Source organism: Eretmochelys imbricata, chromosome 13 (genome assembly GCF_965152235.1).
Source record: "Eretmochelys imbricata isolate rEreImb1 chromosome 13, rEreImb1.hap1, whole genome shotgun sequence".
Classification (NCBI taxonomy): domain Eukaryota; kingdom Metazoa; phylum Chordata; order Testudines; family Cheloniidae; genus Eretmochelys; species Eretmochelys imbricata.
Window position 1 is genome coordinate 29,471,605 of NC_135584.1, and position 26,076 is coordinate 29,497,680.

Below are 26,076 nucleotides of genomic sequence, written 5' to 3' on the forward strand. Positions count from 1 at the left end.
ATATAAGGAGTCGCGTGTGGCTCCAGAGCCACAGGTTGGCCACCCCTGAAGTAGAGGGATACTCAGTACTATTGCACCAACCACAAAATGATTCCCTTGGGGGTATAGTAAACCTTTTTCCCCAACCCTGACATCCCACCCCAAAATGGGACCTAAACCTAATGTTGAAAAGCCAGACTAGACCTCCCTTCGAACCCATGGCTACCCATTCTCTTACATACCTGTCAATGAAAACAGCCTTCCTGGTGGTGGTCACCTTGGCTAGGAGAGTAGGAGAAATAGCAGCTCTGATGGCAAATCTCCACCCCCCCCGCCCCCCCCAAGTATTCTTTCAGGACCTGGAGTACTGATGTTTTGTGAAGCTGGTTGACTGGGAACTACTCAGCTTTTCTGATTCTCAGTAACATCCCTACTTCCTGCTCCAATCCAGGAATCTTCTCCTCCAGCATAGCCACCAACTTGAACTTTATGCACAGGAAATCCCTTCCATCTTCAGGCACGAAAGAGAACATGGCACATGTGTAGCAGATCACCGCCACTGTTGAATCACTAAGCAGTTTGAAATGTCAAGTGCAGAACCTGGAAGGAAAGCCTTTCATGGTCCTTCTCTAAACTCCCTCCAAATCTCTCCTGTTAGTTACCTTTGCTCACTGTTAAGGAGGAGAATCCTCTTGCTCTAACTAGCATAATCAGTTAAGGAAAACTTTTTTTATCTAAAATTCTTTTTGCTTCCAGTTGTAAGGGCAATGGCTGTGGGTGATTTCCCGTAGGATTGAAATGATGCTAAAATCTGGTGGGCTAGACATTACTTCAATCTGTGACCTTGAATATCTGTTAATGGGATCTTGTTTAGGGGTGGAAAAGGGCACTTGGTTCAAAAAACACTTTGGTAAGTTTGAAATACTTCATTTAATATGTTTATTACTTCAGTTCGAAAGGGCCAACCAGTAGCAGGATCCCATTGGGCTAAGTGCTCTCTCGGCTGTTTTGTGCTTGGACAATGCAAGGTGTAGGAATGTGTGCAGTGCCTGACTTCCTCCAAAACCAGAGCACTAGCTTAGCAGCAAGCCGCATGATATTTCATGCAACCAGAAAGGAGGTAAATTGAAGTAGCCATGTTTGTACTAGTTCCCTCACTGTTATCTGTAGCTCTGTAAGAAATCGGACTGATTTGGGGCTTGCTATTTAGAGAGAAAAAAACATGGGTCTTGGGTGTCTTTTTGATTGAGTCTGTTAAAATGACTCTACACTTCAGTTCATTCTCTTATTTTCACAGCTTCTAGTGGAAATTCTCATGAGACCAACACTTATTACACAGAAAAAGAAACCGAAAAGTAAGTAGATAAAGGTTTAAGATTAAATAGCTGTCTTTCAGTATCTTTCCTTGTTTCCTCCTCCATTTATTTATATCTTTCACCCTTTCTTTACTAAACAAATGATTCACTTTTCCTGAAATAGGAAAACTAATTTCAGTCATTCTTTGTGGTTCTAATTTGAGGGGGTGAATTATAGTCAGTATGTGTTTAAGGCTTAGTTTGTTAGTGTCTGTATTTTTTTCACTGTATAAATTTGTTTTCCAGGTATTGGCATGTCCACAAATGTTAGAAACTTCCACTGAAGTTACTGGTGGCTATATAGCTCCTATTCAATCCTTCCAGAATGCTGTCCCTAGAATATAGAGCAGTTGAGTGAGTCATAAAGAAAATCCTATTTTTCCAGACATGTAATGAATAGTAATTTCCTAACTATATAATAAAGGGAGTGTGCCAAAGTGAACTAACTAGTTGCTTCAGAATAGCATTTTGTCTGCTGGAGCAGCTCAGTAGGCTCAATATTTGTATTTTTCATCTTCCATGTCTACCTGACACTATCTGGTCCTTGCAATACCTCTGAGAAGGACAAGTGTTATGATATCCTCCCCACTTCCCAAGTGAAGCAACTGAGATTCACAGGTGAAATATCAAGATAAAATCTGTCAAAGGTTTTGTTTACGCTGGCAAAATGCGTCCTGTTCGAAACCATGTTAGTTGGTTGCGGTTAATCCGAGGAGGGAAAGACTAGAAGTCTGATGTTTGTTGGATGTAGGTCAGAATTAGCATGCCCTATAACATTGTCCTCAGGCCATTAAATCTCTTGGACTGTACTGCTCGGGTATCTCATTAATCATTTCTAACTGCTTGCTAATTGCAGCTTAATTTTTTTGCATATCCGTTTCAGGCTGTTTAGCTGAATATATAAAATGTCATACACAATGCTCTATGATTATAGCATAGAAATTAAGTGTTCTGGAAACTGTGTAATGAATTGGTGTCTTATTTTTGCTTTGTAGTAAGTGATGACCTGATCAAGGACTGCTTAAGCATATTGTACAACACTTGCATATGTGTAAGTATTACCTTTTAAAAAATACTTTGTTCCATTTCTTGGCAAACAAACATGTTCCATGCTTCGGCATTGGCAGCACATACCCCAGGAATGAAAGTATATTTGCTTTAAAACATAATTTAAAGACATAATGCAACTCTAGTTTGCAACATTTTCCAAAGTCAGATTACATATCTGGACCTACTATATTCAGCCACTCTCTGTGTTTGGGTGTTTAAGTAGTGTTTTATTTATAGGCCTTTCTATAATGCATTACTGCAGTAGCTGAGTGCCCAGTAATTCTGACACACTATTGTGGACATTCGTCTACATATTCATGTTCCCATCTGAGAGCTATTTTCAGCTCTTGTACTTAGAAACATAAATATCAAAATTAGAAAAACGTATGCCCATTAATTTGAGCATCTCTGCCTGTGTGCTGTTCAATACCCTAGTCAACCGAGGGTATTAGGGCCTGATCCTGCAGACCATTCATATGCAGAACATCCTTGGTCAATCACTGGAACCTGAGTGCCGAGGAAGGGCTGCAGGTTAGAAGTCTGTAGAGAACTTGGCTCAAAAATTGAGGCCTAAAGTGCATATCTAATGACTAAAACACTGTCAATAAGGAACGTATTTTCAATATTGTATAGTTAGTCATAACCCTTCAGTGGATAAATGATCACAAGCCTGAGAGCACATTTAAAATACAGTAGTTTTAATGAAATGCTGCATGTAATCACTGAGTTGGAGCCATTTTAGAGAAACTGACTTTCTCTTAACATTACAAAAGTATTCGTACACAGTGTTCTCAAAACAATACAGAGACCCAGTAAAAGTGGCAAGGGCTGGTGTTTGAGCATTCTTTATTTGATCTCCTAAGGGGGAAAAAATAGAGGTAGTTTGATAGCTGCATTTGATCTAAAGACGAGCGCATTTGCAATCCATAGAATAGCTGCTGGCTGACTTAACTCATTTCAATTTGTAGTGCCCTCTCTGGATTATTGGGATGGATTTGAGTGTTTCTTCAGGATTGTAAGACTTTCTAATGTCTTGGTGCAGTTCTGGATTAATTCTCTTTATATCTAGGTATGATATCTATGCTGATATCTAATCCATTTGATCAATACCTTATTGATAGGGGTTTTTAAGAATAGTTTGTACAAACGCCTGTCAGGGAGGGTCAAGGTTTACTTGGCCCTGCCTCAGCATAAGGGCCTGGACTCGATGACCTCTTGAGGTTTTGTTTCTATGCTACGGCCACTAGTACATGGTCAGTCTTGCTGAACTCTGAACAGACAGCATTTCAAGCATTTGGGGTAGCATTTTCTGGAATAAAAAATACTGAATTAAACCAAAGAGCAACCTTACTCCAACCAGTGATCAGGGTGAAATACTAGCCCCATTGAAGTCAGTGGAAACTTTGAGCAAACTCTGTTCAACTGAGAACTATGTTAGCAGTTAGGCAAGAGAGATTAAGGCAACTGCTGTCAGCTCCAATAGAGAGCTAAAGCCCACAGGCAACACAGGATCCAGCTGTGCAACTTTTAATCTTGTTCCAAGCAGGCAAACAATTCAAGTCAAAATGGAGTTTTTCATCCCGGGGACCTGTAGTTTTGGCAGGCCCCATGAGGATTAGCTGAATTGTTGATCTTCCTGGTCAGCACGTCACCAAGTTCTAGGACTTGCCGAATGGGTAACCAAGAGAGTGTTTGAAAGTGGCTTGCTACATATGATTATCACATCTGATTTGCCAGTGCAGCCACCTGCCATTGTTGGGTGTATTTTACCGTTCCTCGCTTTCTTCTAGACTGAAGGAGTCACTAAACGATTGGCAGAAAGAAATGATTTTGTGTTGTTCCTGTTTACATTGATGACAAACAAAAAAACATTTCTGCAAACAGCAACGCTTATTGAAGATATCCTAGGAGTTAAAAAGGTCTGTGGATGTTTCCTATAATCGTGGTTGCGTAACTGTTCAGGGTTGTGTGCTAGAGGGGAAAAGTCATCTATGTTAATAGGTTTTTTTTTTTTTGTGAACATGCATTGAAGAAAATTTGCCATTTGTTACATGTCATTTAGTGTTACAAATAAGTATTGTTGGAGATATATAACCATTGTAAAACCTTGGGCAGGATACATTTAAGATCTCATCCACATTACATGCTATAATCAGGTCAGGGACCAATGTTGTAAATTGATCTTTTGACCCTGTTGCATTTGTAAGGTAGATGTACTTCTGTCTTGTCTTTGGGAATTTCATTCTCATCGCTAAATACTGAAGAATGCATATGTCAGATTAAACTGCTTTCCAAATTGTCCTAAAAGGAGACTTTTTGCTTGAGTTAGTCAGTCATTTGGTGGCTTTTAGTCTTCTCTAATTTAAGTTCGGAACTTTGCGCAATGTCACTGTTCTGCCTTAAAGGGATGTAATATTTAAAATATTGGTAGCCAATATTTCCTTGTGTTGAGAAAAAGTTCTATTAAAGTTGAAACAGCATAGATAGTAGGTTGGACAATGAAAATACACTTGTCAGTTTTACTCCCTGGTTTTCATGCAGTGAGTCCTGCTAATGGCAAAACCTCTCCTTTTTTAAAAAATGTCTATAGTACTGTTTTAATAAATTCTAAATGGTAGCCCTGAATAATATGACGAGTATTCCTTCTCAGAGGGTGTCACTGCTACAAACCTAATTATTCCCTTTCCTCCGCTAATATCTCTTCAGCGGTGAAATACAGTAATTGGATTTCAGTGTCCAGCTAATTTCTGCCCCCTAGATAGGGTTTTGGGGTTATATGGTTTGTGTTTTCCTGAAATTCAATATTTATGTAAATTCGGACTAATTATTAAGTTGTATATTTTGATTAACTTTGCTGAAGGATGCTTAGACGCTGTCTGAACTTTCCTTCTGATTACTTTTCAGAATCTTCCCTTATCACAGATGAAACTATAATTTAAAAATAGCTGACAGCGCAGTCAATCTTTAGATGCATTTAACTTCAATAAATATGGGGGTACAAACCAACAAAAGTTTGGGGGGGAATAAAAATGTCAAAATAGCTAAAATTGGCTTAGTGCTTATTTTTTCACAATTCTGTTTTGTTTTTGTTTTTTTAGTAAAATGACTTGAGAATAATTTGATCTCTTATGAATTGGTGAACACATGGGATCTTAGCCTTGATTTGGGATTCACAGCCCCTTTCAAACTCTGAGGAATTTCTGCTACCCATCTACCCTTGTGTCTGACTAAATTTAAAACAATTTTTATTCTGTTGGGGAAGGCTCTTTAATTTTTATATGTTCCCTCTGTTAACGTTGATTTTTGGTTAAAAGACTGTTGGTTTATTTCATTGAACGATTAATGCATTGTTTTGTTTTCTATAGGAAATGATACAGTTAGAAGATATTCCCAATCTTGCAAGTCTAGTATCCAGTTTTGATCAACAGCAACTTGCTAATTTCTGTAGGATCCTTGCAGTCACAATTTCAGAGCTTGAGACAGGGAGTGATGACAAACACACGCTTCTTGCTAAAAATGCACAGCAGAAAAAAAATTTGGGTCCTTCTCGAGCTGAAGTTAATCAAGGTAAAGTGTCCCAGTTACTAGAGTCTTGCATTCTAAACACAGGTCCAGAGGAATCAAAAAGGAAGTCCATAAACCTTCTCTCCATCCTGTCAAGAGTCTGAGGCTTCTGTATTGTGATATTGTAAGCCTTCTGCATTTATGATGCTTATTTCTTTAATTCTGCATTCCATGTAAGTTCTTACCCAAACTATCATTATCAACAAAAAAAACAGTTTAGTTTGATTCACATGCACCCTAGAAGTTAGTTGAGTAGCTATTGATGGTTAGAGTGGAGGGAAGATGTTTTGATGCTATGACGGGCTATAATGTCTCAGTACCATAGGTGTAGCCAGTGCTTGTCTGTTATCCAGGCAAGCATTTACATTGGTGTCAGGTGGCTTTATCTAATATCTTGCTCTAAAGCAATATGTCAGTCTTTTTCCCCTTTCTCATTAAGGAAAAAATGCTTAATACCAGTTTTTGGTTCTGGCCAGTCACTTACCAATTGCTAAGCCAGTGTGGAGGAAAATACAACTTCCCTGGGGAGGGATACTCTTGATCTATTTCATACATACTGGTGAGGAGGTAGCATAGTGCATTAGAGCGTTACACTCAGAAGCAAACGTAGGTTCTGTGTCTGTCCCTGAACTAACTTGGGTTGTGACCGTGAGCCGACTCATTGACCTCTGTCACAGTGTCCAAGTGAGCTGTGCTTGTGAAGGGCTATGTAAGAGCTACGTGTGGATTTATCACTATTTGTGGACCTAGGATTTCTAGCTTGTGTTTAGTCATGCTTTTGAAGACTCTCTGGTGTGATGATCTGACTAGAAGCCTCTTTCCTTAGAGTTTCAGGAGTTAATTTTCCACATTATGGGAAGCAACCTTTTATATTAGATATCAGAAGGAGAGGACCATCGTAAGAGAACAGTCCAGACCAAAGTCTGAACTAGAAATTATATTGGGCAAAACTTCAAAATCTGTCTAATCTTAAATTCTTGCTGGAAATCTTGAAGCAACACATGTGCTGCTTTTCAGATTGAGTTGGCATTTTTGGAATAAAACTGAATGTTGAGGAGTTAATATTTTAAGCAGTTTCAAATCATATTAGGCTAAATGTTGGTTCACATTTTGACCTCAGTTTTTTGGTATAATGATGACTCATATTAAGTATACTCAATTAAACAAATAGCAGAGAGATCTGTATATAGACCTTGCTTACATTTAAAGTCCCTGATGGTTTGTAATTTTTTTTTCCGGAGGTGTTGAATGCCTGATGGCCTTTTGGGAGGCATTGGTAGTTGCAGGTGCTCAGCATCTTGGAACTTGAGGCCACTGTGTGAGCTTTTTTATTGCCTTGAGCACCTCTGACTCGAATGTTATCTTAAGTTCCTACTTCACTGTGAGCCTTCTAGGCTTTATCAGACAATGTAATCAATTAAAATGCCAGCAAAGGGAAGGTGAACTGGTTTCACTTTTGTTGTCTGAAACTCTTTGAAATATGAGCAGCCCAGGGCTTTGGTATATAGACTCTCCAGGAAGCTCTTGTCATTAGGATCCAGACCATTTAGGGGTTTCAATGTCAATATCTAAATGTTCAACTTAGCCCACATCTACAAGTAGCAAATTCAGAGTATGAAGCAATGGGCTGGCCAAAAAGATTCTCCTCACACCTCTCAACAATCATGCTGCTGCATTCTGCACTGGTTGTGGGCAGCAGAGTGGCCTTTTCAGAAACTCTTTGTAAAGAGTATGTATGCATGAGAGTGGTGCCGCTAGTTGGTGACAAATGGGTATTCTTCACCGCAAATAAGCCCTTATGGCTGAAGATCCAAGGACATCTGATATATTAAAGTGAATGTGCAAATCTTCAGGCTGTTTAAGCAAACTAACTGAATATGTCCCGGATCCTGCAAGTGCTTAAATCTGAGTATTTCAGTAGTCTCTCTGCACATGCTTGAAGTGAGCTATTTGCATGTTGGTTTGCAGGGTCCGGGTCTAAATGTATAAACCTAAAATATTATTTTTCACATATAATTTTAAGTTAACTTAATCTTTTTCTAAGTTCAGAATTCCATGGTTGACATGCTGCTGTTGTTGGAATTGCAGCCACTGAAAATGGTGGTACTTGGACTAAGGGCCTTGGCTTTTGAGTGTACAAGGATGAAGATTTAGCGTAGGATTATATCTAACAGCTCTGTTTTTATTTGATGATGAAGACCGGATACTATGTATCTTTGTGAAAGCCTTACACTGAGGGCAAAGTGCAGCTTTTATTCAAAGTTGACATAGGAATGAACAAAAACAAATCGAATGTGTAATGCTGCAACATCAGTCCACCCTGCGTGGGAAAGGATTTAAAGTACCGATTTTAATCATGATTTAAACCAGCAAGCAGGAAAATTCAATTTAAATAATTGATTTTGATCTTCTTTTGCCTTTGTGCTTTTTAGTTACTTTCCTTTAGTTGATTCTCCATTGATTGGTAATCATTAAAACATGTTGATTTTCAACTAAATATAGTCTCTGTGCTAAATTTGGTGGTACTTTTTGCCAACCAGAAGGATACATTATATCTCTACATTTATTTAAGCAGTTATATAGATTCTTAATTTTTACATTTCCTTGTTATGTTAGAAAATGGTGAATAATGCATTTCTTATTAGATGGCTTTTTTACTTGTTTCAGGATCTATTTGGATGGAAATTGGAATTCAATTAAAAATATGCAAAAGCATTATTTTATTGATTTAAAGCTACCTTAAATATCCTATACATATAAGAGGAAAAAAGTTTTTCAAAACCATGTGCATTTAAAACTGATTTATTAAACAAAGGAAGTATTATCTGTAGTTGTGAATTATACTGATAGTTTGAGCACCATGTCCTTTGTGATTTTTGAGCTAGTAGATACCATGCTCTCTCATTTAGTTTCTTTTAATATATTGGAGAAAGAAAACCAGCTTTCCTGCTTTTTCAACTCCTAATCAATTTCTTAACTTTTGAATGAGCTGGTCATTGAACTGAATTAGTTGAATAAAGTGAAATGGGGAAAAAAAATTCTTTTTGCATCTGCAGAAGAGGCAACTATTGTTAAAGCCAGTTTAACAATTCAACAAACGCTGGTTCCAGGGCCTTAGCCAGTTACTTCCACCAGTTCAGTGGTCTGCCTCTCGTTAAAACTTCAGTAACAAATGTATTGATTGATGTGAATGTGTTTGTTTTATTTAAATTATTTTAATAGGTTATAGTAAGTTTAGGCCTTAACAGAGGTTGTCATAATTTGAGTTTAATTTTAAACTAGTAGATGAAAACCTGCACTGTTGCACAGATGTAATCTGTAAAGGGAGGTGTGGGGGTGTTTTTGCTGTTTTAAGAGAAGGCAAAGAACTTTAAAAATTGAACAGTAACAGACCGCAAATCCCAGTGATGATGGAATCTGGTGATATTTTAAACAAAAAGAGTTCTCAGCCATACAAGTATCTGTTTCCATCACTTCACACTGACTCAGCGGATGTTCAGAGTTGAGGATAGATTATTCTATGTGCTGGTGTTGGTGGTGTGTGGGTGGTTGTATTTGTGTTGTCCTGGGAGAGTTGTATAGATTTGTGCAGGTGGTGAGTGAGGACTGGGTGCTCCAGTGAGGGGAAGGGTATTTGAGGCTATTGTATGTACTGGTGATAGACCTGTGCATGGTTTTGAAGAACTGTAGCAGTTGGGCCAGGTAATCCACCATCTATGCCAAAGGTCTCAAACTCAAATGACCATGAGGGACACATGAGGACTAGTGCATTGGCCCGAGGGCTGCATCACTGACACCCCACCCTTGCTGCCCCTGGCTCCTTCCCCACTCCACTCCTTCCATGATGCCCCACCCCTTCCCTGCCCCCATTTCAACCCCTTCACCGAAGTCACTACCGCAAGCCTGCCCCCAGAGGGAGCAAGAGGGGTGCAGGGGGTGGCGGGGGCTCAGGGCAGGGGGTGGCGGGGGCTCAGGGCAGGGAGTTGGGGTGCAGGATGGGTTCGGGTTCGGGTGCAGGCTCCGGCCCAGCGCCACTTATCTAGAGCGGCTCTGGAGTGGCAGCGGCACGCACTGGGGCCAGGGCAGGCTCGCTGCCTGCCCTGGCCCCTCACCGCTCTGCTCTGCTCTGCTCAAGGAAATAGCTGGAACCACGTCCCTGGAGGTGGAGGGGGGCACACAACTCTGTGTGCTGCTCTTGCTGCTCCTCCAGGTACCTCCCCCGAAGCTCCCATTAGCTGCGGTTCCCTGTTCCTGGCCAATGGGAGCTGCGGAGGGCAGTGCCTGGAAGCGAGAGTAATGCATGTCCTCTTCTTCTCCTCCCCCTCCCCCTCCCCCCCCGGGGAGGGTGGGGGTGCAGGGGCATGGCTCCAGCCGCTTCAGTGAGCGGCGCAGGGCTTGCGGCGCCATGGGGTGGGAGGAGGGGCACGTGGGAGCTTGGTGGGCTGCACAAAAGAACCCCGTGGGCCACATGTGGCCCACAGGCTGCGTGTTTGAGACTCCTGATCTATGCAGTCTTCCTCATACAACCAGTGAAATTGTTGCCTGCTAATTAGCTGTTGAGTAAGGGTGGTGTTTGGTTGAGTTACTTCAGATATCACAGTGGACTAGGACTCTTGACGTGGCAGATTAAATTACTTTCCTAAATGATTTTAATAAGTAAATATAATAGTAAGTTTAGGCCTTAAACTCAAATTATAACAGCCTATGTTAATTTTGAAACTAGTTGCTGAAAGCCCTTGCTGTTGCATGGGTGTAATTCATAAAGTCAAAATGGCTGAGAACTTAAAAGTGGGACAGTAACAGACTGAATCCCAGTGATGATGCAACTTGATGATAGTCTGACCAAGAAGAGCTCTCAACCAGTGCTCGTAGCTGTTTCCTTCTCTTCATGATGACTTAACAGACATTCTAGGCTTAAAGATCCATTTTTTAAAAACGATTGGTTTTTACCCAACCTGTCATGTCTAACTGTCTAGGATCCCTCTTGCTGCTGTTGAGCGCTCATCAAAAAAGCCAATATTTGGCTCTTGTCAGCTATATAGAATACAGTTGTGTACACTGTTGTATACTTCGATAAGAGCATTTTGAAAAGTGAATTTGCCATCTGGCATGAAGTCTTTTGTTGGTTGTTGACTTGTTGTGGTGTTTTCCTGTTGTAGCTACACTCCTGAATATTCCAGGCTTTGTTGAGCGATTATGCAAACTGGCAACAAGGAAAGTATCAGAAACAACAGGTACTTCCAATTTTCTCCAGGAGTTAGAGGAGTGGTACACCTGGCTGGACAATGCACTTGTTCTTGATGCCCTGATGCGAGTAGCAAATGAGGAGGCAGAGCAGAGCAGCACAGGTATCTGTTTGTTATTTACTAATCTATGGCTTTGCTTTATGGCTTGTCGAATAGCTGGGTTTCGCTTCTATCTCCTCCCCATTCCCCCTTCGAAAAAACAAACAAACAAACCAACATGTTGAGCACAGTATGCTTAGATCTGTCTCCTGTTTTACTGCAAAGTGATTTGATTTTTGTACTTACCAATAGATCCTATTGCGAAGTTTACTTCTCAGCTGTCCAAAGAGCTCCTTATATAGTGTTATGCTTGCAACCCTCTGAATCCCTCTCACGAGAGGTAGGAGAGTTTTATTTCCATTTTACAGATGTGGGAAACTGAGGCACAAATTAAGCAATTTGCTCAAAGTCTACAGCAAACTGGCTGTAGAATAGGGATTAGAATCTAAGCATTCTTGCATCCATCTCCATGCTCAGGCAACTCAGTGATTCGTCTTCACACAATGGCAGGTAATTCGGATAAACTGTTAATTGTTCCAGCAAATCATTTAGCTGCTATCTCCAACTGAATTAAGACAACTTAGAACCATACAAATGTAGGGCTGGAAGGGACCTGGAGAGATCATCAAGTTCAGCCCCCTATGCTGAGACAGGGCCAAGTAAACCTCAACCATCCCTGACAAGTGTGTGTTTGTACAACCAAATCTCAAACGATGGGGATTCCATCATTCTTTCCTTGGAAACCTGTTCCAGAGCTTAACTACCCTTTGTAGTTAGAAGGCTTTTCCTAATATCTCACTTCAATGACCCTTGCTGCAGAGTAAGCCCATTACTTCTTGGTCTACCTTCAGTGGACACAGAGAATAATTGATCCCCATTCTCTCTGTAACAGCCCTTAACGTATTTGAAGACTGTCATCAGGTTCCCCATCAGCAGTCTTTTCTGAAGACTAAATGTCCAACTTTTGTAACCTTTCTTCACAGGTCAGGCTTTCTAGACTTTTTTTATCATTTTTGTTGCTTTCTTCTGGATACTCTCTCCAATTTGTCCACATCTTTCCTAAAGTGTGGCTCCCAGAATTGGGCACAGGACTCCAGCTGATGCCTCACCAGTGCCATATAGACAGGACAGTTACCTCCCATATCTTACATACTACACTCTTGTTAATACACCCCAGTATGATATTGCCTCATTTTGCAACTGCATCACTTTGTTGACTCATATTCAGTTTGTGATCCAGCAGTACCACCACCCAGCCAAGTACTCCCTATTTTGTAGATGTGCATTTGATTTTTTTTCCCCTTCCTAAATGTAGTACTTTGCATTTACTGTAGACTTTCATCTTCTTTTCAGACCAATCCTCCAATTTATCAAAGTCATTTTGAATTCTAATCCTGTGCTCCAAAGTGCTTGCAACCTCTCCCAGTTTAATGTACTCTGAAAATTTTATAAGCGTACTCTCCACTCCATTATCCAAGTCATTAGTGAACATATTGACTGTACCAGACCAAGGACTGACCCCCCATGGAACTCCACTAGATACACCATCCCAATTTCACAGCAAGCCATTTATAATTACTCTGAGTACAATCTTTCAACCATTTGTGCACCCAATTTACAATAATTTCATCTAGACCACGTTTCGCTAGTTTGCTTATGAGTGTGTCATGGGGGACTGTATCAAAGCCTTTCTAAACTCAAGATATATCATGTCTTCTGCTTCCCACCATCCATTAGGCCAGTAACTCTGTCAAAGAGGAAGTTAGAGTGGTCCGGCATGGTTTGTTTTTGACAAATCCGTGATGGCGTTTCCTTATAACTATATTATTCTGTGCTTACAAGTTGATTGTTTAATAAGGTGTTCCATTGTTTTTCCAGGTATTGAATTTAGGCTGACTGGTCTGTGGTTCCCTAGGCCCTCTATTTTCCCCTTTTTAAAGATAGGTACTATGTTTGTCCTTCCCCAGCGCTCTGGGACCTCACCCGTCCTCCATGTGTTCTCTCAAAGATAATGGCTAATGGTTCCACGATTGCTTCAGCCAGTTCCTTAAGTACCCTAGGATGAGTTTCATCAGGCCCTGCTGGCTTGAATACATCTAATTTATTGAAATACTCTTTAACCCATTCTTTCTCTATTTTTGCTTGCATTCCTTCCCCATTTTTTATGTTTGTTTTAAAGATGTGTTATGTAAGCTCTGAAGTATTGTGATGCAAATGCATATACACTCTCTTCACTATGTGAATACATAGATTATAAGGTCAGAAGAAACCATTCTGATCTTCTTAGTTTGACCACTTGTATAACACAGGAGGTGAACTACTCTCCCAAAAATGTAGTCTCCTTATGGAGTAGACCTTATAAGGTTGTTTTCTTGATCTCCAAATTTTACATAGCTTTTGAAGATACATAGGAGCAACTATCCTCTTGATCCTACTTGATCAGGATTGTGGCAAAAACTCTTATTAAAAATCCTGCAAATATACTAAAACAAAATTAAGTGTAGGTCTTGCACACAGAACTGTCTCTGTTCAGTGTGCTATCTCGGTATGTGTGCACAATTTTGGTTTGGTGTAAAGTGGAAAAAGCTTGCTACTATAAAAGAGAACTCTCTCAGAAATGGAGTGCACATTTCACAGAACTCTTGATCTTGGATAATCTCTGTGATCATCACAATAAGGGCTGCAACTTCCTCTTCTGGGCAATGTGAGTGTCTCTCTGACTCTGGCTGCATGCCTCCCAGCACTCATGCATGTTTAACCGGTTCACAAAAATGTAGTATGGGGACAGCATGACTTGCACCTCCTTAAGTCAAGCCACCATGATGGGTCTAACTTTAAATCCTAGCCTGTTTTTATTTAAAGTGTGTCAATTTTGTGATCTAAATAATTCCATATTGTGGCTTCCATTGCATCCCAAACATGTTACATTTTTATCTCTGTCCTTCAACATTATACTTACAGAATGGATTTTCAGAAGCATTTAGCACTGGCCTACCTGTGACTCCCCACTGGAGATAGTTAGAGGAGAGTTAGGCCAAAACTGAGCATTTTTGAAAATCACATCCCCGAATTCATGATTTCCTGTGTACAAAGAAGAGAGCAAGGGTAGAAGTGATATAGTGTCATTAGGAATTTCACATTTGTAATCCATTAGTTTTGTGTATGAAATGCTGTTTGGCTTGTTATCAGAAGGTGAGCTATTTAAAAAAAAATATTTGAGGTAAGGATCCTAACACCGTCCTAATCTAAACCTCAGTGGTGCATTTTTCCCAGAGTGAGGAAACACGTCTTGCAGATAACTTGGAATTGCTTATTTCAGTCCCATGACCCATCTTCATTTTTGCTAGGAAGATCTTCAAGCAAATGTGCTGGTCATACGTTTGCAGTACTGCAGTATTGGTATTTACATAAAGCAGTAACCAATCCTTTTCCTATGGGGACTACCTCAGGCTCATGTCTCTGATCTCTCATTTAGAGTCTTCAGATGAAAGTGGATTAGCCAACACCTCAACAAGAACTCAGCTTCCGCAGTCCATGAAGATCATGCATGAGATCATGTACAAGCTGGAGGTGTTGTATGTTCTCTGTGTATTGCTGATGGGGAGACAGAGGAATCAGGTGAGTGTCTACCTAAATGTTCATGTGTGCATAGAATAGTCATTGTCTTTTTAAATCCAATCATTCAGTTTAGCCTACCTGAACCCACCATCATGCGCTCCAAGTTTTTGTTTAGTGAAGCTGTATTGGAGTCACTGGTTAGAAACCACTCAGTACTTTCCCGCTTAGAGTTCCTTTACTTCTGGGCCTCATGGTGAGGTTTGTAAACACTTTTTTTTTATTTAGAGAAAGTTCTACAAACAAATATACATTTTAAGTACAATCCGATAAGCACAGATAACTGGTACTTTATAAACCTACGTACGGATACGAAAGAACATGAAAATGAACAGAAGAATTGTTCATGGTAGTACACAGTGTGCACTTCGCTGCTTTCTGGGCAAAGCACAGTCTCAGTTACATGGAGTTCATAGTTCAAGGACGTACAGAGAAAGTGAAACTAATACATATGGATAGGCTGGGGCTATGGGATCAAGAAAATCATGGACTCTGTGAAAGGCTTTTTGATTTGGGGGGGGGCGGGGGCGCGTATTGTGTAAATGCAAAGACTTCATTTCTGCCTTTTTCCATTGCAAGAATGCAGCTTTCACAGTATACATGAATGTGCGGCAAAAAGCTGCCTCCGGTTTCTATCCCACTCCAATCCCTTTCACTGTCATAAGGCACAAACTTTGCTGCATACAGGTGTCCATTTGAATACTATTTTTGTTAAGCATGGCTGTTTGAGAAGTAAGCGTTCCACTGGAAATCGAGGCACATTATAAGGAAATACTTCTCTGTAATTCCACTATGCTGAGAAATGCCAGCAGAAAAACGTGTTCGTAGATACTAAGTTCAGAAGGGACCATTATGATCATCTAGTCCGACCTCTTGCACAATGCAGGCCACAGAATCTCACCCACCCACTCCTGCGATAAACCTCTCGCCTATGTCTGAGCTACTGAAGTCCTCAAATCGTGGTTTAAAGACTTCAAGGAGCAGAGACTCCTGCAGCAAGTGACCTGTGATCCATACTACAGAGGAAGGCGAAAAACCTCCAGGGCCTCTTCCAGTCTGCCCTGGAGGAAAATTCCTTCCCGACCCCAAATATGGCGATCAGCTGAACCCTGAGCATATGGGCAAGATTCACTAGCCAGATACCCAGGAAAGAATTCTCTGTAATAACTCAGATCCCACCCCATCTAACATCCCATCACAGGCCATTGGGCCTATTTACCGTGAATATTTAAAGATCAGTTAATTGCCAAAAACATCCCATCATACCATCTCCTCCATAAACTTACAGAGTCTAATCTTAAAGCCAGATAGGTCTTTTGCCCCCACTGCTTCCTTGGAAGGCTATTCCAAAACTTCACTCCTCTGATGGTTAGAAACCTTCGTCTAATTTCAAGTCTAAACTTCCCGATGACCAGTTTATATCCATTTGTTCTTATGTCCACATTGTACTGAGCTTAAATAATTCCGCTCCCTCTCCGGTATTTATCCCTCTGGTATATTTATAGAGAGCAATCATATCTCCCCTCAGCCTTCTTTTGGTTAAGCTAAGCAAGCCAAGCTCCTTGAATCTCCTTTCATAAGACAGGTTTTCCATTCCTCGGATCATCCTAGTAGCCCTTCTCTGTACCTGTTCCAGTTTGAATTCATCCTTCTTAAACATGGGAGACCAGAACTGCACACAGTATTCCAGGTGAGGTCTCACCCAGTGCCTTGTATAACGGTACTAAAACCTCCTTATCTCTACTGGAAATACCTCGCCTGATGCATACCAAGACCGCATTAGCTTTTTTCACGGCCATATCACATTGGCGGCTCATAGTTGTCCTATGATCAACCAGTATTCCAAGGTCCTTCTCCTCCTCCGTTACTTCTAATTGATGCGTCCCCAGCTTATAACTAAAATTCTTGTTGTTAATCCCTAATGCATGACCTTACACTTTTCACCATTAAATTTCATCCTATTACTCCAGTTTACAAGGTCATCCAGATCTTCCTGTATGATATCCTAGTCTCTCTCTAAATTGGCAATACCTCCCAGCTTTGTATCATCCGCAGACTTTATTAGCACACTCCCACTTTTTGTGCTGAGGTCAGTAATAAAAAGATTAAATAAGATTGGTCCCAAAACTGATCCCTGAGAAACTCCACTGGTGACCTCCCTCCAGCCTGACAGTTCACCTTTCAGTATGACCCGCTGTAGTCTCCCTGTTAACCATTTCCTTATCCACCTTTCAGTTTTCATATTGATCCCCTTCTTTTCCAATTTAACTAATAATTCCCCATGTGGCACGGTATCAAACGCCTTACTGAAATCTAGCTAAATTAGATCCACTGCGTTTCCTTTGTCTAAAAAATCTGTTACTTTCTCAAAGGAGATCAGGTTGATTTGGCACGATCTACCTTTTATAAAACCATGTTGTATTTTGTCCTATTTACCATTGACCTCAATGTCCTTAACTACTTTCTCCTTCAGAATATTTTCCAAGACCTTGCATACTACAGATGTCAAACTAACAGGCCTATAATTACCCGGATCACTTCTTTTCCCTTTCTTAAAAATAGGAACTATGTTAGCAATTCTCCAATCGTACGGTACAACCCCTGAGTTTACAGATTCATTAAAAATTCTTGCTAACGGGCTTGCAATTTCATGTGCCAATTCTTTTAATATTCTTGGATGAAGATTATATGGGCCCCCCGATTTAGTCCCATTAAGCTGTTTGAGTTTCGCTTCTACCTCAGATATGGTAATATCTACCTCCATAGCCTCATTCCCATTTGTCATGCCCTAAGATCCTCATTAGCCTTATTAAAGACTGAGGCAAAGTATTTGTTTAGATATTGGGCCATGCCTAGATTATCCTTAACCTCCACTCCATCCTCAGTGTTTAGCAGTCCCACTTCTTCTTTCTTTGTTTTCTTCTTATTTATATGGCTATAGAACCTTTTACTTTTGGTTTTAATTCCCTTTGCAAGGTCCAACTCTACTTGACTTTTAGCCTGTCTCACTTTATCCCTACGTGTTCTGACCTCAATAAGGTAGCTTTCCTTGCTGATCCCTCCCATCTTCCACTCCCTGTATGCTTTCTTTTAATCACCTCTCGTAGACCAAGCTGGATGAGCAAGCATCTCAAACTCCTGCCTATGAATTTTTTCCCCTTTCTTGGGTTGCAGGCTTCCGATAGCTTCTGCAGCTTTGACTTAAAGTAATCCCAGGCCTCCTCTGCCTTTTAGATCCATAAATTCTTCAGTCCAATCCACTTCCCTAACTAATTTCCTTAATTTTTGAAAGTCAGCCCTTTTGAAATCAAAAACCCTAGTTGCAGATTTATTTTTGTTTATCCTTCCATTCAGTTTGAACTGAATTGGCTCATGATCACTTGAACCAAGATTGTCCCCTACAACCATTTCTTCTATGAGGTCCTCACTACTCACCAAAACCAAATCTAAAATCCCCTCTACTTGGTTCAACAACTACTTGATGAAGCAATCCCTCAGCTATCGCATCTAGGAAAATCTGAGCCCTATTATTACTAGCACTCGTCCTCCAGTCTATATCTGGGAAGTTAATCTCCCATGATCATGCAGTTTCCATTAGTATTTACTTCATTAAAAACATTAAAGAGGGCTCTATCCATATCCAAATTAGATCCCGGCAGTCTATAGCACACCCCAAGCACTACCCCAGGGGAGGCTCTAGTAGTTTTCTTCCCCAATGTAATTTTTGCTCAGACAGACTGTCTTATCCATTCCATCACTTCTTATTTGTTTATGTTCTGCTTCATCATTGATATACAATGCTACTCCACCACCTTTACCTTTATTTCTGTCTTTCCTAAACAGCACATACCCTTCAAAACCCATAGTCCAATCATGACTACTATTCCACCATGTTTCTGTTATCCCTATAATATCTGGTTTCACTTTCTGCACCAGTAGGTCTAGTTCCTCCATTTTGTTACCTAGGATCCTTGCATTGGTGTACAAACATCTTAATTTTTGCTCTTTGGCCTCTCTCACATTCTGTGCCCGATTAGGCCTCAAAATCTGAGCCTCGATTTCCTTAAGCGTCTTCCCCAGCCTAGCATAGTCTCCCTTAATACTTTCCAGCAAGAATCTATCCGTATAATTTGTTCCCACATGAAGGATAATTAGGGGATTCTTTCCTGCTCCCTTTAGGATCCTTTTCAACTTCAGGTCTACATCCCATATCTTAGCACCTGGCAGAGAGCACTCCCTTCTAGTCTCTGGATCAGCTCTGGTTACAGGCCTGTCTATTCTTCTCAGTAAAGAGTCCCCGATCACATAGACCTGCCTTTTCCTGGTGACGGTGCTATTCTCCAGTCTGTCCCCTGTTCCCTCTGGCTGCAAGTTCTTTCCATTCCTCTTCAACCCATCTTGTATCCTCCTTGGGCTCAGATTTGGTGTGGTCTCCATTGACTCTTCCCCTTTTCCTATAGGACTAGCCGCTCTTCTCTTCTTCCTTGCCCTTCCATCTTCAGTGACCACCTGCTGAGCCCCTTCTTCATTTTCCAACTCTACAGACCTGTTCTTGAGCTCTGTTTCTCCTTTACTAGCCCATCTTTTCCTCTGCCTGGTTCTTTTAGTCACATGCTTCCACTGACCACTTTCCTCACCCAGCAGTCTCCCCTCAGAATTCCTCAGTCCTGCTTCCATCTGCAAGTCTGAGCTTTTCCCTTCAGATACCTCGTGTCTTTGCTCCATAATCTACTCAAACCGCCTTCTAAACTCAACCAGACTTTCCACCTGCATCTCCAAACCTCGGATCTTTTTCCTCCATCAGCTCTATCAGACGGCATTTCATGCCGACAAAACTCTTACCAGGTGCCCCCTCCAGGATCATTTACATACCGCAGCTTCCACATCCAGTCATCCTCATTGTGTCTTCCACGACATGGGTCACTCCCACTGCTGCCTCTGTATCTGCCATCGCCTTCCCACCTAAATCCTGTTAATCTTCTCCTCCAACAGAACTGCCACTGAAACTCCCCTGTTTACAGCTCTGTTTGCTGGCTCCTGGGCCGCTGCAGCTGTCTGTGTTCTCCCTCTGCTGCTTCTGCCATGGTAACCACCATATAGATCAGCAGTTGCCAGGCGGAGGGGATTAAAGGTCATAGGTTTGTGACATCAGTCTTCCAATTCGGGCAACCAAAGATCTTGCTTCAGCAATTCCATGCAGAATTATGCTGTTGTCTCAGGAGGTTACAAAACTCTTTTTGGATCGCGGATTTATGAGAAGAAATGTAAATAGGCATTTAATTTTTCAGCAAGGGAACATTCTAAAAAAACTAATTCTCCAATACTGAAGCATCTCTCTAGATTCTCTTCTTGGTGACATTGTACACTGTTCAATTCTTCTCTGCAGTGCTAGCAGAGGCTCCGTGACCACACTTCACTGCCCCCTTGGGATGATCACACTCGGGTAGAGAAGTGGCTCTTTACTGCATTGGTTGGCTTTTCATGCCCTGTAATTATAACCGCACCCTCAAGTAGTCACTTCACATATTTCTTTAGGTTGTCTTACATGGTTTTACTTAAGTGGTGAAAGATACTCTGCTGCTCTACCTGCTCCTTTCTTGGGGAGCCAAGCTGCACACGTTAAGAGGAAGTGTGATGGGGTTTAGCATAATGAGGAACTGGAAATGGGCATTAAACCATCTGCACAATCTTGAGCAGCAGTGGGAAGATGCCAAAGAGGATTTGTTCTGGCATTCAACTGAACTATATAGCAATAGTTCAAATGGGGTCTCTAGGAGGGACAGTGAAATTAGAAAGCAACCCTTATGGTTTATGGGTGTCATAAGATATGAAGGTTAGCCCCGCTTGGTCTTACAGTTCAGTAGGCTAATATTAAGAAGGCAGGAAAGCATCTAGGGGGGTGTTGGTTGGCACAGGACACAATCTGATTCTTGTTGTTAAAACGGTGAACGCTGGTGGAGACAACAGGGAAGCTGCAAGTTCTGCATTTTCACATGTAGTTTTTATACATTTTATAGTTCACCCTGCTGCAGTTATGCCGTACTGGCCACTGTGAGGGGCTAGTGCATCCAAAGTAGCTTCTGCAGACAGCTATTGGCAACTGTCTCTGGAAATGATTGGGAGAGTCCCTTGCTCTGTGCAGGAGTCTCTTGGCATGTGGGAGCATGTGAAGGCGGAGGTGGGGGGTAGGTAAAAGGCTGACTGAAATGTTGGACAGAGTGCAAATATAATGTTGGGAGGATTCCACTTTCTGGGACTGCTGAGTTAGACTTCATGTGTGGTTCCAGAAAACTGATGCAGAAACAGGATCCCGCATTCCCTGTTAGGGAAATGTCCTGATTTACTGAGAGATCGTGTTAAAATGTGACTGCAGGCCGTCCGTGGATTTCAGTACTATGACTGCTGAACAAAATGCCAGCTATGGAAATGATTGATCCAGTTAAAATTAAGAAACCTGCTGCCTGGGTTCATCTAAATGGCTGAACTATTTGAGGAAAGATGGGCTAACACCAACTAAATCATCCCAGCCAGGGCTTTGGCAAGCCAGGCCTTAAAAACCTCTAAGGATGGAGATTCCACCACCTCCCTAGGTAACCCATTCCAATGCTTCACCACCCTCCTAATGAAATAGTGTTTCCTAATATCCAACCTAGACCTCCCCCACTGCAACTTGAGACCATTGCTCCTTGTTCTGTCATCTGCCGTAACTGAGAATAGCCTAGCTCCATCCTCTTTGGAACCCCCCTTCAGGTAGTTGAAGGCTGCTATCAAATCCCCCCTCACTCTTCTCTTCTGCAGACTAAATAAGCTCAGTTCCTTCAGCCTCTCCTCGTAAGCCATGTGCCCCAGCCCCCTAATCATTTTTGTTGCCCTCTGCTGGACTCTCTCCAGTTTGTCCACATCCCTTCTGTAGTGAGGGGACCAAAACTGGATGCAATACTCCAGGTGTGGCCTCACCAGAGCCAAATACTCATAAGACTGTCCTAGTCAAGCTTGTGAGTAGAACTCTGACTTGCACCTCATCTCCAGGGGCATTGCTCATTTTAGTCCCAAAGCTCCCTACATTTCACACACACTTGGCCTTCTCTCTCCCCCTCCAAATCACTTACATCAGAAATGGAGAATTCTGAATCTGAGGTGTTAATTGAAGTCTTTTCCACAGAAGGAAAAAATCCCACATCATAAGTTTCCTGCATGACTGACTGACTCCCTCATTCTGGTTTTGTCCCACATCTGGGACTTTTCAGGCAGAGGCATGTTTAAGAGATGATCTGCATTTTCTTTCTTTTTAAAAAAACAAAAACAAAAAAGAACATGGGGTGGAGTAGGGGAAGCATCAGGAAAAACATACTGGTTTGCTGACTAACGTTTGTGCTGCTTGTGCATTGCAGGTCAGTTCCCTGCTAGTGCTGCAAGACAACATTCTCCACAGCACCTAGTATCCCATGCTAGGACCCTGGGAAAATGCCACAGGCATTATTTTCATTCCTGCCTGCAAGGAGCCACTCTAGAATCAGTGGCCTGACCTAGGATCAGCAGAAAAGAGACCAGGGAACTGCACTAAAATGTTATAGGAAGAATTTCAGCATACATAAATAGTTGGGTGTCCCTTTACCTTCAGTGTGCTAACTTTCCTCTTCCAGAGTATGCTGTTGCCCCTAGCTCATTCTTCAGAGGAACCTCTATAAATTCAAGCATCAGTTTAGGCTGTCTCCAAAGAAACTGGAACAAATGTTTCTGTTCAGTGGACGTGGACAGAATTAATTCTTGAAGGAGACTGAAGTCTTTCCCTTGGGATTCACCGCTTCTTGTGTGTGGAGTAAAACCCACATTGTTCAGTAACGCATTTCAGTGTCTCTGCTAACGAGAGATGATGTAGCCATGCCCATCTGTGTTCTAAACTGCCTTTTCCCCTTTGTGAAGGTACCAGACACAACCAGACACATTTAACACTTTTCTTTTCTTGTCCAGGTTCACAAAATGATAGCAGAATTCAAATTGATTCCTGGCCTTAATAACCTGTTTGACAAACTGATCTGGAGGAAGCATTCGGCATCAGCCCTTGTTCTGCGTGGGCATAATCAAAATTGTGACTGTAGTCCAGTGAGTACCCTAGTTTCACATTTGGCATGGTAATTTAAATGCTACAGTTATAGAACATTTCCCCCGCCCTTGGAATTGCTGTAGTCCATTGATTTGAGAGCCTTGATACCAGATACGAGGCATTGCTTTATAGCTGGAAATGTGGAGGTAAACTTAGCTTTTATTTATTTTATTTTAAATAAACTTAGCTTTATGTTACACTGCACACATCCCGTCACCCTTTTCATTCTCTTCTGTTTTGGGGAACTCATGATGAAGTTCCTTCCTTCCTTCCTTCCTTCACTCCAATTGCTTGTCACATTCAGGATGTTGTGAATACTTTTTCAGTCTTGAAAGATGTCCAACTCCAGCCTAGTCTGAGATACCTATTTCTTCTCTGCTTATCATTAGTGATGATACTGTAATATGTATAATACATATTTAAAGGGTTTTTTCACCTTTTTTTTTTTTTTGGTAGGACATTACTTTAAAGATACAGTTTTTGAGGCTTCTTCAAAGTTTTAGTGATCATCATGAGTAAGTATGGAAAAAACAAGCTTACAGTAAATTGTATTTAATAGTGTCTCTTGTTCCCTTTTAACTAAATTATTGAGCACCCCAAATGTGTTTAAATGCTTTGCCCCGAGCTATTGTATTTAAATGTTCCACTGCTGATATAAAAAGGCTTTTTAGTAAATGAGAAATAGTGTGAAAGTAGGTTTCATGAGTAGTAGGTGGCTCTCCTCCCTCAGAGTGAGTAGTAAGCCAGTGCAGTAGTGTGGCACAAGGGTTTTGCTGCAGGTCTTTTTAGATAGACCTTGATTTTGCTAGGCAACTTGTGATCATTAAGGATCCCATGGAACTCTTCACAAGTGAGGATTTAGTCCTGATAAAACTCAGGCTTGGGGAATTGTATTTAATCATCCTAAATTTCTTCCTGTAGCTTAAATTGATAGTGTTTTCAGGAGGGTACATAATGAACAGTTCTATCTCAGGTGCTGTGTATGCAGTTTTTCCTTTCAAAAGGTAGATGAAGGTGGTCTCAATATACTAGTACTTGCTTATTGGATGTCAAAAGTTGAGTGTCTTTCTAAGAGTATGTCTACACTGCAATTAGACAACGTGATTGGCCCGTGCCAGCTGACTCAGGCTTGCGGGCCTTGGGCTAAGGGGCTATTTAATTGCTGTGTGGACATTCAGGCTCGGGTTGGAGCCTGAGCTCTGGGACCCTCCTCCTCAAAGGGTACTAGAGCCCGGGCTGCAGCCAGAACCTGAATATCAACACTGCAATTACACCAGCCCATGAACCCAAATCAGCTGGCATGGACAGCTGCGGGTTTTTAATTGCAGTGTAGATGTATGGGGGAGCACCCCCATGACCCCAGCCCACACACCCCCAGACCCCCATACGCCATGCCCTGACTCTTGCACCCGCCACATCCCCATCCCACCCTGATCACCAAATGGAAGTTCCTGAACACACACGCACATAACACACGCGCACCCCTCGCACCAAATGGGAGCTGCCCAGGTAAGCGCTCCACACCCAAACCTCCTGCCCCTTCCCTCATTCTAGCTCCTGGCCAGACCCTGCACTCCAACCCCCAGCCTGCTCCTTCACCCCCAGCCCTGCACTCAGTGCACTCCCACCCTCATCGCAGTGCAGAGAGAGGAAGAGAATGGCTAGAACCAGGGAGAAGGTAGGTACCTACTGTATGTGGACAGGGCCAGGACTTGGGGCCGAGCGGCAGCGGGCTGAGCCACTTAGCCCACTGCCAGTCTGGGGTTCTGGCTGCCAGTCCCTTGCCAACTGGGGTCCCGGCCTCAGGCCCCGCTCAGCCCACTGCCAGCCTCGGTGAACAGAACCCCAGGCCAGCAATGGGCTAAGCGGGCCGGCAACATAAGATCAGCATTTTAATTTAATTTTAAATGAAGCTTCTTAAACATTTTGAAAACCTTGTTTACATACGACAATAGTTCAGTTATATAATCTATAGACTTATAGAGAGAGACCTTCTAAAAAACGTTAAAATGTATTATTGGCACGCGAGACCTTAAAGTGAATAAATGAAGACTTGGCACACCACTTCTAAAAGGTCGCCGACCCCTGTTATAGACTAACAGACGTATTGGAGCATAAGCTTTTGTGGGTGAATACCCACTTCGTCGGATGCACGTAGTGGGGCAAATTAAGAAGTGTTCTGTTACGCTTGCCTTTATCTGATAATTTGTTAATTACATTCTTACACCTTTTCAGCAAACATCCCCCTGCATGAAAAATGTCCATCTGTAATTGGTAATTTCCTGAAAATAGGGACTGGGAAAGGAAGTGCTGCCTGGTGTAGAGCTCTAATAAGAACTAATGCGGAAGTGCTTTCTGACAAGGATAAATAAAATGTTCACTTCTAGACACAGATAGTGCAGGTAATTCCCATTTCAAGGAGAAATCTAAATTACACCTATAGCACTGGATTCTGACTGGTTTGTAATGTTTCAGGGGAAAAATTGCAAGGATAGAAAATACCAAAACTATCCTAAGAGCATGCACACGTTGCTCAGAATGAGAAAACATGCATCTCATCTCGAAAGGTCAAAATGGGGTAGATGGAGGGCACCCAGATGCTGTTCTCTTGCACTCTCAGAAGTTTCTGGACTAGACAGTAAATAATGCTCTTACACCAATTCTTATGCTGTAAAAGTGTCACATTTACCTTGAGAGATCTCACGCCATGAAAGCTGGGACCTAGATCTGTATCTCAGCCCATCAAAAACTTTCCCTCTGCAGCCACTATTAGCCCAGCAACAACTCCCAGATGGTACAGTAAGTCTCCTCAGATGCTGTCTGTATTAAAGCGATCACTATAAAAACCTCAAGCATGGTTGAAACAAAAATTATAAAGTTAAACATCTAAAAGTTGAACATCTTTAGATCATGAACATTGGAATCCACTGAAACTGAATGGAAAGTGTGGAATCTAAAACAGACATGCTTAAGAAAGTGGATTATTAAAATTAATAGTAAAGTAAAATCTCTGTTAAGGCATGTAAAATGACTGATAAACTTGAGTTACCTGAAAACCTGATGAAAGCAAGAGACTGAAGAGTGCTTGAACTCAGCTGGTACAGGGAGAGAAGACTCAGCTAAA

At 41.6% G+C, this 26,076-nt stretch overlaps 1 protein-coding gene across 1 annotated transcript in view; it reads left to right on the plus strand.

Moving 5' to 3' along the window:
* TRPC4AP (transient receptor potential cation channel subfamily C member 4 associated protein) overlaps positions 1 to 26,076 on the plus strand; it is an 80,337-nt gene that overhangs the window by 33,284 nt on the left and 20,977 nt on the right. The window contains exons 4-11 of the mRNA XM_077832515.1: positions 1,277 to 1,334; positions 2,330 to 2,385; positions 4,175 to 4,303; positions 5,750 to 5,951; positions 11,108 to 11,296; positions 14,709 to 14,851; positions 22,820 to 22,951; positions 23,409 to 23,467. Of these exons, the coding sequence (XP_077688641.1) occupies positions 1,277 to 1,334; positions 2,330 to 2,385; positions 4,175 to 4,303; positions 5,750 to 5,951; positions 11,108 to 11,296; positions 14,709 to 14,851; positions 22,820 to 22,951; positions 23,409 to 23,467 (968 nt within the window). The remainder of the gene's footprint in view (positions 1 to 1,276; positions 1,335 to 2,329; positions 2,386 to 4,174; positions 4,304 to 5,749; positions 5,952 to 11,107; positions 11,297 to 14,708; positions 14,852 to 22,819; positions 22,952 to 23,408; positions 23,468 to 26,076) is intronic.